Below are 16,977 nucleotides of genomic sequence, written 5' to 3'. Positions count from 1 at the left end.
AAACTTTGTAATAATTGGCACAAGCAATTGGCTACTGTTTGTTAATTCTCTGATGAGACAAAGGCTTCCCTAGCAAACCAAACAAGTCAAGATTTCTTTTGGACTCTGTCTGCCAAAAAATTATATTCATTCATCTTGAAGACTGAAACAAGGGGAGACTCTAGAGACTGTCTATCAGATGTCTCAATTGGCTTCTTTCTTTGTTTTTACCCAGAAAAGTGAAAGAGAAGTGAAATTTTCAGAACTGTACAAAGCTTTATTTATGTTTATTGTCATTTTACCTGTGTTACTGTATCTGCATGAATAAATGAAGGAAGGAAGATGACAGAAGGAAGTTATTGATATGGAATAAAAACTTCATTCATGCCATTACAGTCACCACTGTAACTACATCTTTGAATAAACAACAAACAAGTATTAGAGTATAAATATTGAGATGTAAAGATAGTATACATATACAGATTAATCCCACTGAGTTTAAAAAGTCAGGCACCTTTAATATAATACCACTAGATAAATGTGTGGGAGTAGTATATGTGAGTGTTACAAAGCACCATGCAAGCCTCCCTTGCTCCTCATCTCTCCCTAGGGCTGGTACCAATTTGCTAGCACCAGGCGGATTCACATCACACCACTATCATGTTTCCCATTGCACTTCACCTGATGCCAGTGTCAGGCTTGTGTCAGCCAGTTTTTGTACCAGAACAGGCACTTCTGCCTCAGGAGCAAAGTCTGGAAAGATGCACAGAGAGCAGGACAGCATTTAGCTCCTGGCTTTTTTTAAATCCCTTGCTACCAAACACAATCTCTTGAGCTATGACAATAGCTTACACCAAAGCATGCACAGAATTTTGTTTTGACTTAAAAGTACCTTCACATTTAGACACTTAATGATGAACTAGACTTGCAAGCAGATGTGGATAAAGCTACAATGTGCATATGAACAAACAAGCAAAACCCATCCTTTAAAAAACCGTGCCAAAAGGGTAAGTAAGGCTCAACAGAAACAACACACAGATGTCAGGAGGGAAAAATAAGTAACTGTAATGGCTCACAGCCACATGCAAACTGTGGCCATATTTCCCATGGGCCTACCTCTCTCTGATCCCATTGTGCTGAACTGATTTCAGTCTAACAAGCCAACATTAGTCAGTGCCTCCTTTCAAGATGACTTTAAAGAAAAATAAATAAATAAATACAAATTTTCAAAGGTCTCCCATAAGAATAAGGTCTCCAGTGGGTTCTTTTGCTGTTGGTTTGGGGTTTTGGTTCTTGGGTTTTACAAGATGGCTAGTGTAGAGTACCAACACAGAGGAAGACTGAGCAGAAGATAACAGCTGAGGAAAGCAAGCACCTTTGGAGGGAATGAGTGATGAAGGAGACAGACATACAAGCGCAAATGATATAGGAGATTGTCTTAACCAATCCGAGTTGGAAAGACATGAAAAGGCACAAGCAGCAGAAGCAAAACTACCCTGGCAAATGCTGTTAGGAAAGGGATGAACCAGAACACATCCATGTTTGGAGGGAGCAGCTGTAGAAATATGTGGAGGAAGCTTGAATGGAGCATATGCTCCCTAGGATAAGGGCCCATAAAGAGCCATTCCTCTTTCTTGCTGCTGCCCTGAGCTCTCCTGGGAAAGTTAGGTTATTGCAGTGAAACAGCACTGAAAAAGATAGCAATTTGCTTTTGAAATTAACTGAATTGCACCAGAGGGTTCATGCTGCTAAACAAGGATCCAGGGAGAAGGAAATGCCAGGACACAAAGACTGGAGAGGCAAGCAGTGACATTCCATTCCCACATGCTCCCAACCCACCAGCGGAGCCTATGGCATGGCCCAGCCACATCAGCTCAACTGCAGGGCAAAAGCAAACCAAAAGCACTGGGCACACTGCATGGCAAGAGTCTGCAGAGATGAGAAACCACAACAAGCACTTGCAAATACCTCTGTGGTGTGGTCAACACACATTTGCTGTCATTCCACCTCTCCTCCATAAACACTTTATTGTAAAGAACAGTGCCTTTAGCATAAATGCTGTTTTGCTCCCTAGCATAATATCTTTCTACCACTGTGATTCCTTAAGCTTTTATTGTAAATTTTCCTCCAAAATTCCTTTTCTGCACTGATCCTTAAACAGGACCTTTAAAGAAGACCAGATCTGCAAAGAGATGCAATCCTATATACCACAAGCTGTTTCTGAATCTTAAAGCCCACCTGAGCAAGAACATCAGGAGGCAATACCCAGAGGGAAAGGTTTTTCCTTAGTCTACCATCCTACACTACTACTGTAGGATCTCAGTTAGCCATGCTGAAGAAATTAAACCATAATGGCTCAGCATCACCCGTGCATTTGTTGCTGTATTGCAAATCGCAATCCAGCAGATGGCACAGTTAAATGACTCTGAGGGAGACTGGACAGGCCCTCCCCCAGAGGGGAGAAACGTGGAGGATGGCTTTGCTCCAGCCACAGCATTGTTCCTGCTTAAAAACTCAGCTCAAAGCTTGTGAGAGAGGACACCACCTTTCCCTCTTCTGTAAACAGCCAATTCCCCAAGCTAACTTCATAACAGTCCGGTTTGGTTCGAGGTTTGCAATAGGTAAATTCTACTGGGAACAAAAAGAAATAATCTGATAATAATCCTACCCAGACAACAGCCAAAACGTTACCACTTCTTTTTTTCCAAGTTGCTGTTATTTCACTGGGAGAATTTGAGGTCAAAATGTACAAAAATGATGAGGCAACTGGAATTTTCCAAGTGAGGTCAGCTGGATCACACTATGGTCTCCACTAACACTGATAAAATAGGACAAAAAAAAATTATCTCTGTGTCTTTCTTGTGAGTTCTTTACCTTCCTCTACTGCTTTCAGGCACGCAGGGTACAGGAAGCACAAGTATCTACAGGTGTTTGGTATATCACTTTCATCTCGGTATCATTTCCACAAACAACTCACAGGAATGAGACTAGGTCTTTGTTTTCAGCTTTCAAAAACTTGGAATAGTTTCAAGAATTTCTCCAGCTCCCCAAGCTGCTATGACCAATTTTGTCTTTAGAAGCACTTAAGAAAAATCAGTGATGGAATTTTAGTGTGTTAAACTGGGATTATACATAAAGCTGGCTGCATGGCCATAAGGATGAGTGGTAGAAGTAAATGATATGAGGATAAACCGTCAATTACTCCTGTGATTCATATCAGTACCTCTGTAATATATCTACATCTATACTCACTCTTACTTCTCCAAGTGAAAAAACAAACCAAAAAAAAGGAAGGGTGGTGGGGAGGAAGGCAAGGAAGGGGAAGAATTATTTTGCAGCAGTTTGTGTGTCATTCTAAAGCCACATCAATTAGATTAACTTTGTATACATGAATAATACACATTATTTTCTGAATTTAATTTATTTGGAAATATTATAGCCAATGGTAAGGCACAGATTAACCAACCTATTTCCAGAACTCACTCCCTTATGCCCACAGATGTTCAAATGCTGGACTTATAATTGCTGGCAGGAACATATAATTTGGGAAAACGTCTTGGTAGGAAGGAGACTGGGAAAGGCAATGAAAATATGGATTCCAGTTATGTGCAATCTCCATAGTCATTAAGAACACCTACATACTTAACTTTATTCAACAACAGCAGACTACATAAGCTAAACATTTACATAAAAGTCTTGGCTGGATCAGGACATTAACCAAACACAGTACAGACAATTACAAAAGGAAGAGAGACTTATCTTCAGTGAGAAGCCCATGCTCATGCTGGGAGCCTACAGCCCAGCCCAGCTCTCTTTTCTCTCATTCCAAGGCCTGGAGCCTGAGACCATCCATTCTCTTAACTTCCCCTTGTGTACACCACATTAAAGGTGGGGGAAATAACTTAATTTTTCCTATTCTGCTCATAAAAAATGAGAGGACAACTAAAACCACCCTGAACAACAGAACAGTTACTGTCTCCAGGCATGCTTCCTGCTGATCAAAGGCACTTTTCAGCGAAAGTACTCATTAAATTATGAACGTACTGTAACTATGTAAATAAGCCATAATTTAAGAGACTCAAGTTATAGGAGGGCAATCTATAGAGTACATCATTAGCTCAGTATCAATTTATCCAGTATCATCTGTGTTCCAGCACATTTGCTATCTAGTAACCAAACAGCTTCTGGCGCACAAAAAGTAATGCAGATATTTATCCTGTGTCAGTGTACTGGTTGAATCAAAAATAAGCCTGGGCCTCTCCGGAATCTCCATATGCTGGACTAAAGCACTGAAGACTGTTGCGATGTGATACCTGATGAAGGACATAGTCAAAACCCAAACAACCCAAAACACAAAAGCAGTCATACCCACTGAAGTCTTCTATCCCATATCCTACAGTTAAGCAGAAAAACTAATCAGCCAGCAGCTCAGGATAGTTTGACCCTGACCTGATGGGACCATTCTGCAAACTCCCAAGGCTCCATGGTGCTGCCAGTAGGATACACAGAGGGATGCTGCAGTAACTGCAGCCCAGGCCTTCCCTTGGCCACAAGCAGGGGCACTGGGGATACACTGTCCTCCCCGCCAAGCCTTTCCCCTGGGATGTTGCACCCAGCTGTGCACAGAAGCCTTTGAGTTGGTGTGGCAGCCCTTGCTAGTTGGTCCCACCTTGGGCTGAACTTAAGACACCATGTGGGGTTAGGTAAGGCAGCTGCTCATGAGACACCAATGGCGATCTTGGAAGGGAGGAAGGTGGGACCTGCAGGACAAGTATCTGCTCCCAAATTTCCATTTGAAATGAACCACTTTGTCTAAAATAACAAGCTTCTGCTCATAAACAGGCTACAAATAAATCACCCCCAATCATAGCACAATGCCACTGCCAGGCCCAGGTATGTATTCTGATCATCACATATATCCTTTTGCGGTTTGCAGGTGCTATTCCTAGAAGTGACACAGGCAGTTATTGCAGCCTCTACCTGATCTGTAGATCAAAATAGCAGCTGTGGGCAATTTGTGTGCAACAGCCATGTCTATAGCATCTGACTGTATCCATACACTTCAGAGCCTGAGGTTTTTTGTATTACTTGCATCAGCATCTGCTGATGGCAGTGATATTCAGAGGGCACGTGGTTACCCTAAATAGAAAGGAATTTAAATAACTGGATCTTTTGTGGAATCAAAGCTGCAAAAATAATGCCCTCTACAACTTTAAAGGAACAGGAAAAGGGGTGTCTGGGTAAAGAGGTTTCATGTGATATTTTCATTTGCTTTAGTGAGAGTTGTGTGATAACATGAAAAAGGCAGATGAGCAAGAGGCTGAGATAGGATCAAGGATGTGTCAAATTATAGCAACACTGGTTAGTATAGCACCGGGGAACAACTTTTTGAAGCAAATGTTTCCTAGAAAATTCGGAATGAAGAAAGTGAGGAAAAAAGCCCAAAAAAAACAACTGTTGGCTATTATTTACTCCTGCTCTGCTAAAAGAGACCGAAGTTAGGTCTAAATAAGATGGTCTGCTTATATGATAAATGGTTGTGCCTGAAGATATATTAGTACAGATCCCAGAAGCTGTTAGCACCTAACTTTTCTTGTACTAACCCTTCTTGCTTCACTGCTGGACCAACTGCTATGCTGACTAAATTCATGAGCTGGCTCACTGGAAGTTAGTTTTTCTCGTTAGCTTCCACATCATGTTGCTCTTGGCTCTATCATCCATTTTGCCTATTAACTGAAGCCACTCAGACGATGATGAATTCTGGCTGATTACTCAGGTCAAAGAATCAGTATGCATTTTCAATATGATTTCTGCCAGCATATGACTTTGTCTCTCAGTCTCACAAACATACTAAGAAAACAGGATCTAAGATGAAGTTACCTGTTCATTTTTGGTCAGTCTTGTCTTGTTATGGATGTCAGATGTAACCAGGTTGAATCCATGTTTCTCTGATAAAATTCTCAAAAGCAAAACCACAGTTCGACTCCCACACTTTCCAACTCTGTTGTAGACCACCTGGCTGGGGAAAGGAAGTACCTAAATAGAGATTGAAAAAACATGGAGTCAGTATATTGGTATTTTTGTTTCTGTGTACCTCTGAATCACAGCATGTTTTGACTGTAAGCCAACAAATACATACAGGAGAATTTCTAGGGCTCTGCCCAGGTCAGAAGTATTCACTTTCACCAGCAAGTTAGAAGCTCTTTAGACTAGAAACACATGGCTCAGAGGGTGGCAAGCTAAGATTTCCCCCTCATGATACAGTTTAAGCCAACAGTGCAGACTGGTAACTACTCCAGATACATTAAGGCTCTGCTGATGTCTTCTAGAGAAGATGATGATGTGCTTAAACTTGCTGCTTGTTAACCTCAGTACAAGTAATCACCTTTAGTTGACCGCCTCCCATACAAAGAACAAAGAGGAGTGACTTTTCACTACAGTTTGGCAACTCAAAGTGAAGCTGACATAATGCAAGAGGAATGCCTAAAGTGAAAAACTTCAGCTTAAAAAGAAAAAAAACCACCCCAGCAACAACCACCAGTTGTACAGAGCTAAGAATAATCAACTGTTTCAACTTCAAATATAAACATCAATCTTCCAAAGAGACTCACAGAACAAATCATGACACTGGCTAGGTATGTACTTGCACAATAAACAATGCTTCAGACACAGGCAGCCTGGAGGTCACCTGGCACAGTCTGATCACCTCTGTAGAGGTAATGTTCACTAAACCTCAAAACAGAACAGAAACATCCAACCTGCCCACTGGGCATGACCTCCAGCCCATGCTCTCTTGCACCATGCTCTTCTCCATGGGAAACAACAAAAAGTGAGAAGTAGTACACTGTCTTGAAGTACACTGGATGCAGCCTTGGTTTGTTTCTGGATGATATTCGTGGGCTATTGCTTCAATAAAAGGTATTCTGAAGTTACACTATTGCACTAGACAAAGTATTGCATATAGCAGCAGCATCTGATAATATAGGCCAAGAGACATCTTCTTTCAAGCCTTTTAAACTGGCTAACATAGCCAGGAGTTCAGTTTTGTTCACAGCAGTGCATATATCACACTCACTCATGGGAAGTTCATTTTCCTAGTAAGAGAACAGTACAAAATGTTTCCTGACACAGGGAGTGCATCCGGGTTCCAGGCGACGTGTTCAGTGCAGAAAACAACTCACATGCCAAAGTAATAGTGTGTCTCAATCTATAGTTACTTCTGCTGTTGATGCAATCACATTCTCCAAGCAGAAGGATTTCTAACATCAGAGAAGTCATATGAGGCATATGGGCTCCTGGCACTTCTTATGGTATTTGAAAAGCTAACAGATCTTCATTAGAGAAGAAAAAATATTCCTCAGGAAAACCTTCAGATTACTTTCCAAGAGGACTGCAAACTAGAATTAAAAAACCATAAATAAAAGGAAAATCTGAATTCCCCTATATATAATGGTACCATACTGGCACCTTGCTATTAACATTACACTTCACAACAATAAGAACTTTACTATTGTTACTGGTTGCAGTGTTTAGGATATCCTTCACTGCAACATGAACATGGAAACAACCATCCTCCGAACTACCTTGGGAAGGGGTAGGTATTTGGTGAACATGGTCTTGGTTAAGCTTTCCAACTTATCCAATCACACCTGCTGATTCAGCAACTAAACATGGGCCTCCCAAGGCTCATACAGAACCCACATAACACACCAAGCCTAACTATTTTGTGATGTTTTTATAGTTTTCTACGAGATACTTAGCCCCCTTGTTCCTTAGCAATCTTTCCCTCAGAAGCTTTGCTTCCTATGAAACGGAAAATCCCAGCCTCAATGATTAGAGAACTCCAGGGGTGATGAATTTAACATGTCTCTGCTGCAGCTGTAGCTAACCATTTCCAAAACGACTGCTAATGATGTCTGAAAGGTTAACTTTTGAACACATTATATTATGTTGATAGTAACACCAGGAACACCACCATGGAAAGTTTTCCTTACGCAAGAACACACGTGAGCCATATTCTGGATTGTCCACTTTTTGATTCATCTCTTTACACAACAAAACCCAGTATTTGCCAACAGCCTTGCAGCACTATCCAAGCAACCACCCTGTAACTTGTGGAATGGATGAGAGGTTCTCCTCTGCTCAGATGTACACTTCTGGCATACTGTGCTGTGCAAATATGTGAAGTCTTCAAGAGAAATGCTAAGTAGATGCTGACAAGTGCCAGTGAAGGAGCAAGAGCACACACAGCATGTGTTTGCCTAGCATCCTGGAAATGTGATAAATGATGAGAGTTTGTGGAAACATTTAAAAATGCTCCATTAACTGCTTGGATTCTCATAGCAGAGCTGCACTTCGCCATATAACAAGCAAAATTTTGTCTTCATTGGTACTTCATTCACATGGAATTTTGCTACACGCAGATCACATCCAAGTTCTAATTAAACCCCTGGCTTGATTAGCCAGTAACTTTGGGTGAATTTTATTAATATAATTCTTTAAAATGAAATGAAATAAAGCAAGCATTTATAAGGTCTCTCTTTTCTATGTGCAAGCAACTTTAGCAGCCAAAAAAGTGACAGTTGCCACCAACTTCTGCCAGTTCTCACCTTTCTTTTTGAAACTCACCCTCCTATGTAGCACAATTCTGTTTTGCACGCTGACAATAACCATGGCAACCCCCAATAAGAAACTAAGCAAATACTCATTGCAGTTATACAAAACTGAAATAAAGGGCTATTATTTTCAGGCAACTGTTTATCTTAAAGGAGACAAATACATCAATGCCTTAATTCAGTAAACATCTAAATGCATCTAGGTAAAATCAGACGGGATTCAAGATAAATGCTACAGCTCAAAGCTCACTTCAGAAGAACATAGTCACTAACAGTAATCAAAACTTCACTGACAGCACTGCTGAATGTGACTGGCTTTAGGGATGTGCTGCTGAAGCTTTGCTCATGTTTCTTCTGTTTACGTCACCATTCCACTTCCACACCTGAGTGCACCAGAAGGTGTGCCCAGTACACAAAGCCCTTCAGTACACAGGCTTTTGGACATAAGCAAGTATTTGTTTGAAGTGACCAGTTCTCTCTGGATGCTGCAAACCTGTTTTCTGCATTTTAGAAAATGTCTAAGTAATTTTCTAAAATGTCTAAATTTGATGAAGAAATATTTCCTCCTGGATCCTGAGTTTGTATCAGGCAGATCTAGAAACGCAAGAAATTGAAAACTTCTTCAGAGAGGAACTTCTTCCTCTCCTTCCCCCCCAATACTTACAGTAGACTCAGACAACAGAAGAAATAGTGACAGAGAAGGCACTTGAAAAGGAGGCTCCTATTATATTAACAGAATCAAGATGGAAAACAGCAGTTGGAGGTTTACAAAACACTAACCGGATTACATTTTATTTTACAATAAGAGTATGTATCATGTAGACTAGCTGCTGAGGTGATGCTCTGGCAACGCAATATTCATGTAACAATATACATAACCTGAAAATAATTACAATTACTTTATTGAGCACTGCATCAAAGCCCAGAGGTAATATAAACAATTCAAACATGTAATTCACTTTGGAGTTACACGAATTAGTACTTCTAGCTATAAAAAAGTAAAACCCACAGTATAATTACAACAGCTCTCTCTAAAGGTTTGGAAAGTTATGTAACAATGTACTTGTCAGTTCAAACTCAACTTTTTTTTCTTTGTTCCACACTTAAATATGTCAGCAACCATTGTGAATGAAATCAAGAAGAAAAAGCAAATTCAACTCGAAATGAATATACATTACAGATGATGACTGACAAGTAGCTCTGCCAGTTTTAGGAGGGGAGTCATTTCTCAGATAGCCTGACAAAAGCTCAGGCTTCCATCTTCAGTGGTGGCTTTGTCTCCAGGTAAGCCTTTGCACCATTGAAAGAAAAAATAGGCTGGGTAATTACTGCAGTGTCAACAATTCAGGGATCCACCCAATGGCCTAAGGCATTCTTTTACTGAACCAAATCCAGTATGATTCTGCCAAAAATTTCCCAGCCCAGGTGCAATTTGCCCAGACAAAAGAACTCGTGTCAGAGATACATGTTCCCAGATGCAATCCATTACTTCCACAACTTCTGCAAGCAAGTGACCCCTTCCCTTACTCATAAGAAAGTACAGAAGTAGGTACCAGCACTGGCTTCCCCTTTCTGAGCAGCGACTAACCTGTGGTCAGATAGTGCTCCATGTTTATCAGTTGAATGAGGCCAACTCACACAGACAAACCTGGTGAGATCATGAAAGCAATGAAACATTTGCTAATGACACACATCCCCGTATATCACATCTTCCCAGTGCCAACTTACCATTTTTTTTCCCATCCGACTGAGACTGAATTACAAGAATTTAGGAAATTGGTTATTGGGTCAACACAATGGCCCATCTTGCTCATGAGTGGTGGAAAAACACTAGTTAGGCACTTGCCAACCTGAGCACTGCCAGCAGTCTATTTCTCTCCTGTCTCTCTCTTCCTCCAGTGCCCCCAAAGATTGCAGATGGGTTGTTAGAAGGCACATCTATACCTGTTGCCTAAAGAATTTCTTACCCAACGTGCTACACCAACAAATTCCAGAATTCTGTTACCCACCATGCATTTCATTTTTAGCTCATCTTTTACCAACTCCAGAGAATATCCATTCTCACACTGCGAGTTTCATGAAGATAGATCAGATAATTCATTCACCAGTTTTGAGACTTTCTTAGAGTTGCTGGATGCCTCTATTTAACTGAGGTCTGTCACAAGCCTGCCGTGGCCTATTAAAAGACAAACTACAAGGCCACTAAGAGATAGCATATTCCAAACATAACTTCAGGAATTGCTGCACAAAATTTCATTCCAAGCAAATATCAGCTTCTTACTCACTTTCAAAGCATTTACAATGAAAAAGTGCTAACACAAAGCTATGTTGGCAGAAAACATGACTGAAAAATGAAAGAGAGAGAAAACAAAATAAAGTTATCCTCCTTCTTCCCCAGGTAAACCACACAGATCCAGTTATATCAAGATCCATCTATGCAGCCTAGTGACACTGGACGGAGACAGGCTTTGGAATTAACCAACTCTTTAGCAGACCAGACAGCATGATCTTCTCTATGGATCACTGAAAATACACTAGAAACCACATGAAATGTAAGGGTGAACTTTGTTTCTTTTCAAAGTTTGAAAGCCTTCAAGCTGCAGTGGAGCACTGAAAATAGGGCAGCAGAAGAAACAGAAGGCTCTCCTGTTGCATTTTCATTAAGCAACTAAATTTAACTGAAAGAGTATGACTTCCCCCCCACTCCACCCCAAGCAACGCATTTCATCTGTTTGGCAGCTGACATTTTTGGAAGAGTAAGTTTAAATGTGTTCCCTAATGAGTCAACATCCCTAAGTACCAAAATAAATTGAAAACATAAGCAAGGAGCACAAGCAGCAAAAGGAGACTGGCTGCAGACATAGTCAAACTTATTGAGACTAAAGAAAAGCATTACTATGAAGTGTCTGCCAAAGTTAATGGTTCCCCATGTGCCCCACAAAACAGATCTGTATAGCCCGTATCAAAACTTCCACTATTTTTTCTGTGAAGAAGCACTTCCCCCTCACAAATTTAAAAAGAGTTTGATCCAAAGCATAGTAAAGTCTCCCTGTAAAGTCTCAGATTAGGTCCCATTACAAGATATTATGGTTATATGTACAGAAAATTGAAACTATAACAACCTGGGAAAATTATTAAGAAAAGGTCAAAGATAAACTTTCAAAGTTTGGCTGCATCCTGTTAAAACATTTTGGTTTGCTCCTTTTATACCTTGCAGCTGATTTAGCTTCTTACAACAGCAGCTCACAGCTGAGCAAAGCCTCTGCTTCAGCAACCTGCTCCACAAGACTCCCTGCCCAAGAGTGCAGAAGCAGGTTTATTTCAGGCATGTGAAGTTACAGCAACATTCAAATCCAGCAGATGCATACAAAGAGTCAAACAGGCTGGTAAAGAGCACGTGCTCTGTTCACTCAGCAGTTCCAGGTGGTCACTAATATCAGCCAGCCTCTGGAGGCGCAAGCCGGACTCCTGGCTCTCTCATCACTCAGCAACACTCACTGTACACAAGCAAAGGCTGTTCTGGCTCCCATCAGGGATGAAGCAGGTGAGAGGGAATCACCCTACCCAGAAGGCAATTGCTCGGGGAAGGGGTACCTGCTAGATTAACCAAATCTTTTCCTTTCTCCCTTATCTTAACTTAGCACACTTTTCAATCTCTATTCTTCTTCTTTTCCTCTGCAGTTTCCAACCTGTTCACTTCTTCTGGGACCAAAATTAGATATAGTGCTGTGTCTAAGTCCAAAAAGAACTGAATAATTATTCTTTGTATCTTGTGGATATCCCTTTTTAATACATCTCATGGTGGCATTCTGAAGAATCAAACCATATGAGTCTGTTGCTGGTATAGAATGGGGTGCTGAATAAAGTCACTCTCTCTTTTACCCTACATGAGTGTATGAAGATGACAACAGAAAGAGAACAGGAAGACCCTCAAAAGCTTCCTTGTGAAAAGCAATATTCTGATCTCTTACTTCTAAAGTTCCTCACAATGTGGAAGTCATTTATGTATGCGTCTATCTTCTAATGAGATAAAGGAGAGAAATGATAAGGACACAGTTCACTGACTCTGATATTCATTGTGGGAGCTAGCATGAATTCAAGTAGGTCAAGAATTTTGGTGTCGCTAATTACCCAATTTTCCACTGGAATGTTTTACATGTCGTATCGAAAACCCCTTAAGCTGCAGAATTTGTGCAGCTTTTATGCTATATGTGTATGTATCTTGGAACTGTAAAATTTAAAACTGCTGGTTTTCCTCCTGAGCCCAGGGTTTTGTACACTCTGTGATGTGTTCAGAACACACTGGCACAGTTACTCTCTGTTTAAGCAGTAAATCCTATCACATCCAGCCCACATGTTTATACTGGATACCTACAACATGAGCGATATTAAGTAGCTAAGCCTGGTTTTAAAACTTCTTATAATACATCACAGCACTGGTGTTCCCTTAAGTAACCTAACTACTTTAGAGTAGTTTCTATCCTTCCAATGTAATATACATGAATTCACCCCAAAGCCAATAATACTGGATTTGAATGTGGTAAGTGGTAGACTAAATAATTTATTCCTCTGTCTTTCTTCAGATTGAGGGTTAACCCTTTTGTACCTATTGGGCTGCACTAGTACAACTCCTTATGGTTTCATCATTGCCAAGGATGTGTCATACTGTGTGTCAGTTTGCCCTCCTGCTCTTTACTTTAGTAGTTTCACATTTTATTTTAATGTCTTCAGCTCGCTTGTTTTTTCCAGTGCACTTTGAGGAGGCACTTTATAAGTCAACTGCAGCCTGAAATAAAGGTTGTTTATAGCCCTAACTGGATTTGAATTTGTAAAACAGGCTAGTTCTGCTGAACTGTAACTCAAATGCTCATTACTGATGGGCTGGCTCTGAGGTGCTCTCACTCCGCATGTTCAGAGAAACTCAAAGGGACTGAATTTACTTCACAGCTGCCAGTCACAGATTCAAACCTAGCTCATGACAATGTGTCACCACCTGGAAGGAGCAACACCAAAAAGTACCCACAGGAAGGACAGTGTGCTACTAGCCAACAATTCCAGCAGAGCCAGAAGAAATCTTAGCATCACCTGAAATGACTCAAAGGCGCAGAATACTTTCCTGACTGACAACAGCGCATGTCTCAGTCACAAGTGGATCCTGTGGTGTTGGAGATGCCCCAAGTTGGAGGCACCAATGGATGCAGCCCAGTATCAAGTGCTCCCATTTCACCCTTCTGCAATCCGAAATGATCAATCTGTTCCTCAAGCATACCAAATGTCATTCCTGCTGATCAAGGCAGGACTCCTTTCTGTTTCAATGGAGGGAGCTTCTCTTTTAGCTATGGTATTTGACATAGAACAAACCTACAGGTTGCAAAACTGGTGATATCAGAATTTTTCTATTTTGTGTAACAGTGGGTAGGCTGCTGTGTTTCACCTTTAACTATGCACACAGCCTGACAATTAAAGTACAGACCAAATGACTGAATACTTCCTAAGCACCTCTGAAATTAGATGGATGAAAACTGCAGACTCCAGGCATTCAAAAAGTCTGCATCCCAGTTGTGTCTTGAAGTCTTTCAAAATTGAGAGGCTGAAAACATCGGGCTTTGTAAAGCCAATTCACTACTGTTTAAACTTTTGCAGGATGTCAGCATGCACAGTACGTCTCATGGATTTATCTTCTTATGACAGGCAATCTGGCTTTAATTTCCCAAGTCTCTTTGTACTGTTCATTTACTATCAGTTAGCTTCCTCATATCAACACCTTTCTGATACACTGTAAAGTGAGGAAGTATTAAAAACAGAAGTAATCATTGTCTCTATATTGGTAAACAACAAAATACAACAATTTCTTGTTCTCAAGATTCTTGATCGATATATTCACATGAACAAAACAAACAAAAATAAGGAAGGAGAACAAAACTTTAAAAGGACATAAAATGATTATTCCAACTATTTCTACAATTATTTTACACTGCCTTTAATAACCTGAGGAAAGTGGAGAAATATTTTATGTTTTTTAATATCACTGAATTTTATTCACTGTACTACACTCAATCTCAGTTATACAGTAAAACATAGTTCTTCAAACTATAAAGGGGATCTTTGTAGTTAAGGCACTTACTGCATTTTGATTTTTATCAGCCAGGTATTGTGTCTAATAGCCACTGGAAGTTACTTATTTCAGCATTTCTAAATTCTGATGATTTTTGCTAGATGGAAACTTTCACACTGCACAATATCTCATAAACAATTCTTCATTTTACAAACACAACAAGGCTTTTTAATCACTGAAATCTCCTCCCACCCTGCCCTGGATTGATTGCTTCACAGATTATCCACCATTTGTTTTAGAACAGCTAAACACAGAATATCAGCTCTATCACAAACACACACCACTATTCATGATCTTAAAATCCCTATTAAGCATGCACCTAAAGTGACACAAATCTTGCTTGGTTTTTGTTCCAGTGCCTCACCACCCTCACAGTAAAGAACTTCTTCCTTATATCCACCCTGAACTTACCCTGTTTAAGTTTAAACACATTTCCCCTTTGCCTACTGCTACAGCTCCTGATGAGGAGTCCTTTCTCCAGCATCCCTGTAGGCCCCTTCCTGAGGTCTCCATGCAGCCTTCTCTTCTCCAGGCTGAATAAACCCAACTTTCTCAGCCTGTCTTCATACTGGAAAATATTATATTGTGTCTATGCATTTTATTTCTTTTCATTTTGAACCCATCCATGTCTGTATTCATTTACATCTTTGAAGCATGTCACACACATGCTAAGCATAGAGTTTTGATGACATCCTAACAGATATCAAAAGACACTGGGTCCATCACAGGCATCCCGTGGGACAACCATCAAGAAAAGGAGAATAGACCACCACTTGAATTGAATTCATCTGTCATCTACATGCACAGCTCCTTTACACATATAGAGGGACATATCCTGATGCTCTTGCCAAGTTCTCAGGGGAAAAGCTTTCAATAGATAACAACAATAGGTTTGTTAAAGATCATATAATTTGTCCTCAGATGTCAGATCCACCACATTGGATGGAGGAAAAAAACTTCAAGAAGTTTTTTGCTAAGGAAATAGCTAACCCAAATACAGGAACAAAATACACCTGTTTATTTCAGAAATGCTCAGACACGAAATGTATCAACTGAACATCACCAGTCCCTAATGAATGTCAATTTCACAGGTTTTTTAAAAACAGGCCAGCATCATCTATAGTCATTGCTTAGTCTGTGAGAGGCTAAGAGAGGCTATAAACAAATGATCATTTTGCAAAAACCTTCAGATCAGAATTTTCAGAGACTGAGAAAAAAACCTAGCAAGAAAGAGATCTGAACTAGGAAATTCAAGTGCTTTAACTTGAAGAATTATTGTTTACTGACAGAGTAGGGAATATAGTTTGGCCAAATGTAACTTCCTTTTTATCTGGCAGGCACTAACACCACCAACACCAGTGGTGTGCTAGGGTTGTTGGAGACTGCAGCTACCTGGAAAGAAGCACACACAGAGATCTGTCTTAGAACTCGTGAAAACCTAGGATGAGTCTATCTCTGGCCAAGTCTTTGGTGTCTAAGGACCAAAGAAGAGTGGCCTGCACCAGACACATACCTTCATACTACAGGCACAGGAACCTTTGTACCAGTGGCAAGGGTAATCACTGCTAGTCTTTAACGGTCAGTAAATGTTTACTGGGGGAAGACTTGAAAAGCTGGCTCAACTGGCCTTAAAGGGAGAACCAGAACCACACCAGCAACGTTCATGTACAGCATTTAGCAAACCTTTCCTTCTCTACTTGCACTGAGAAAATTGCTGCTGCCACATTTATCTGAAAAAAACATACCAATACCCTGACCTCCTGAAACATGATGATGCTAGTCCTTATTCAGAGAACAAGAGCTATTTTCAGTTCTTCCACTGGGAAAAAACCCACATAGTTATTTAAAGAAAATAAAGTTTTGGCACCTAGCCATGACAAAAAGCCAAGACTAATACAATTTCCAACAAAACACTGGAATGCACTCTGCAAAACAGTGCAGTCCAGTGCATATCAACTGTTGGTGGCCTTCCACTACAGCTAACTACATACTGTCAGTGCTAGCCAGCAGTCACCCCAACCCAGGGCAATGGCTTCTTGTTCACTACCTCAGTTTCTAGCTTTGAAGCATTTTTAAGCAGACACACAAAATTAGAATCCTTCTAACTCTGTAACTTCCTTTCTAAACCTTCCAAATCCCCCTCTCATGTTTTCATTTAATTCAGGGCATGCTGCAGTTCCCCCTGATGAATGCAGCAGGCATCAGGGAAATGCTGGAGAGCTTCATGTAATAGCGCCACATGAGACTGACCACAGCTGAATACAGCAG

At 40.5% G+C, this 16,977-nt stretch overlaps 1 protein-coding gene across 1 annotated transcript in view; it reads right to left on the bottom strand.

The window, feature by feature from the left end:
* UST (uronyl 2-sulfotransferase) overlaps window positions 1-16,977 on the bottom strand; it is a 157,345-nt gene that overhangs the window by 75,707 nt on the left and 64,661 nt on the right. Inside the window, exon 3 of the mRNA XM_065680536.1 lies at window positions 5,860-6,015. Within this exon, the coding sequence (XP_065536608.1) occupies window positions 5,860-6,015 (156 nt within the window). The remainder of the gene's footprint in view (window positions 1-5,859; window positions 6,016-16,977) is intronic.

This window comes from Lathamus discolor, chromosome 5 (assembly GCF_037157495.1).
Source record: "Lathamus discolor isolate bLatDis1 chromosome 5, bLatDis1.hap1, whole genome shotgun sequence".
NCBI lineage: Eukaryota > Metazoa > Chordata > Aves > Psittaciformes > Psittacidae > Lathamus > Lathamus discolor.
This window is presented reverse-complemented; position numbering and strand designations above follow the sequence as displayed.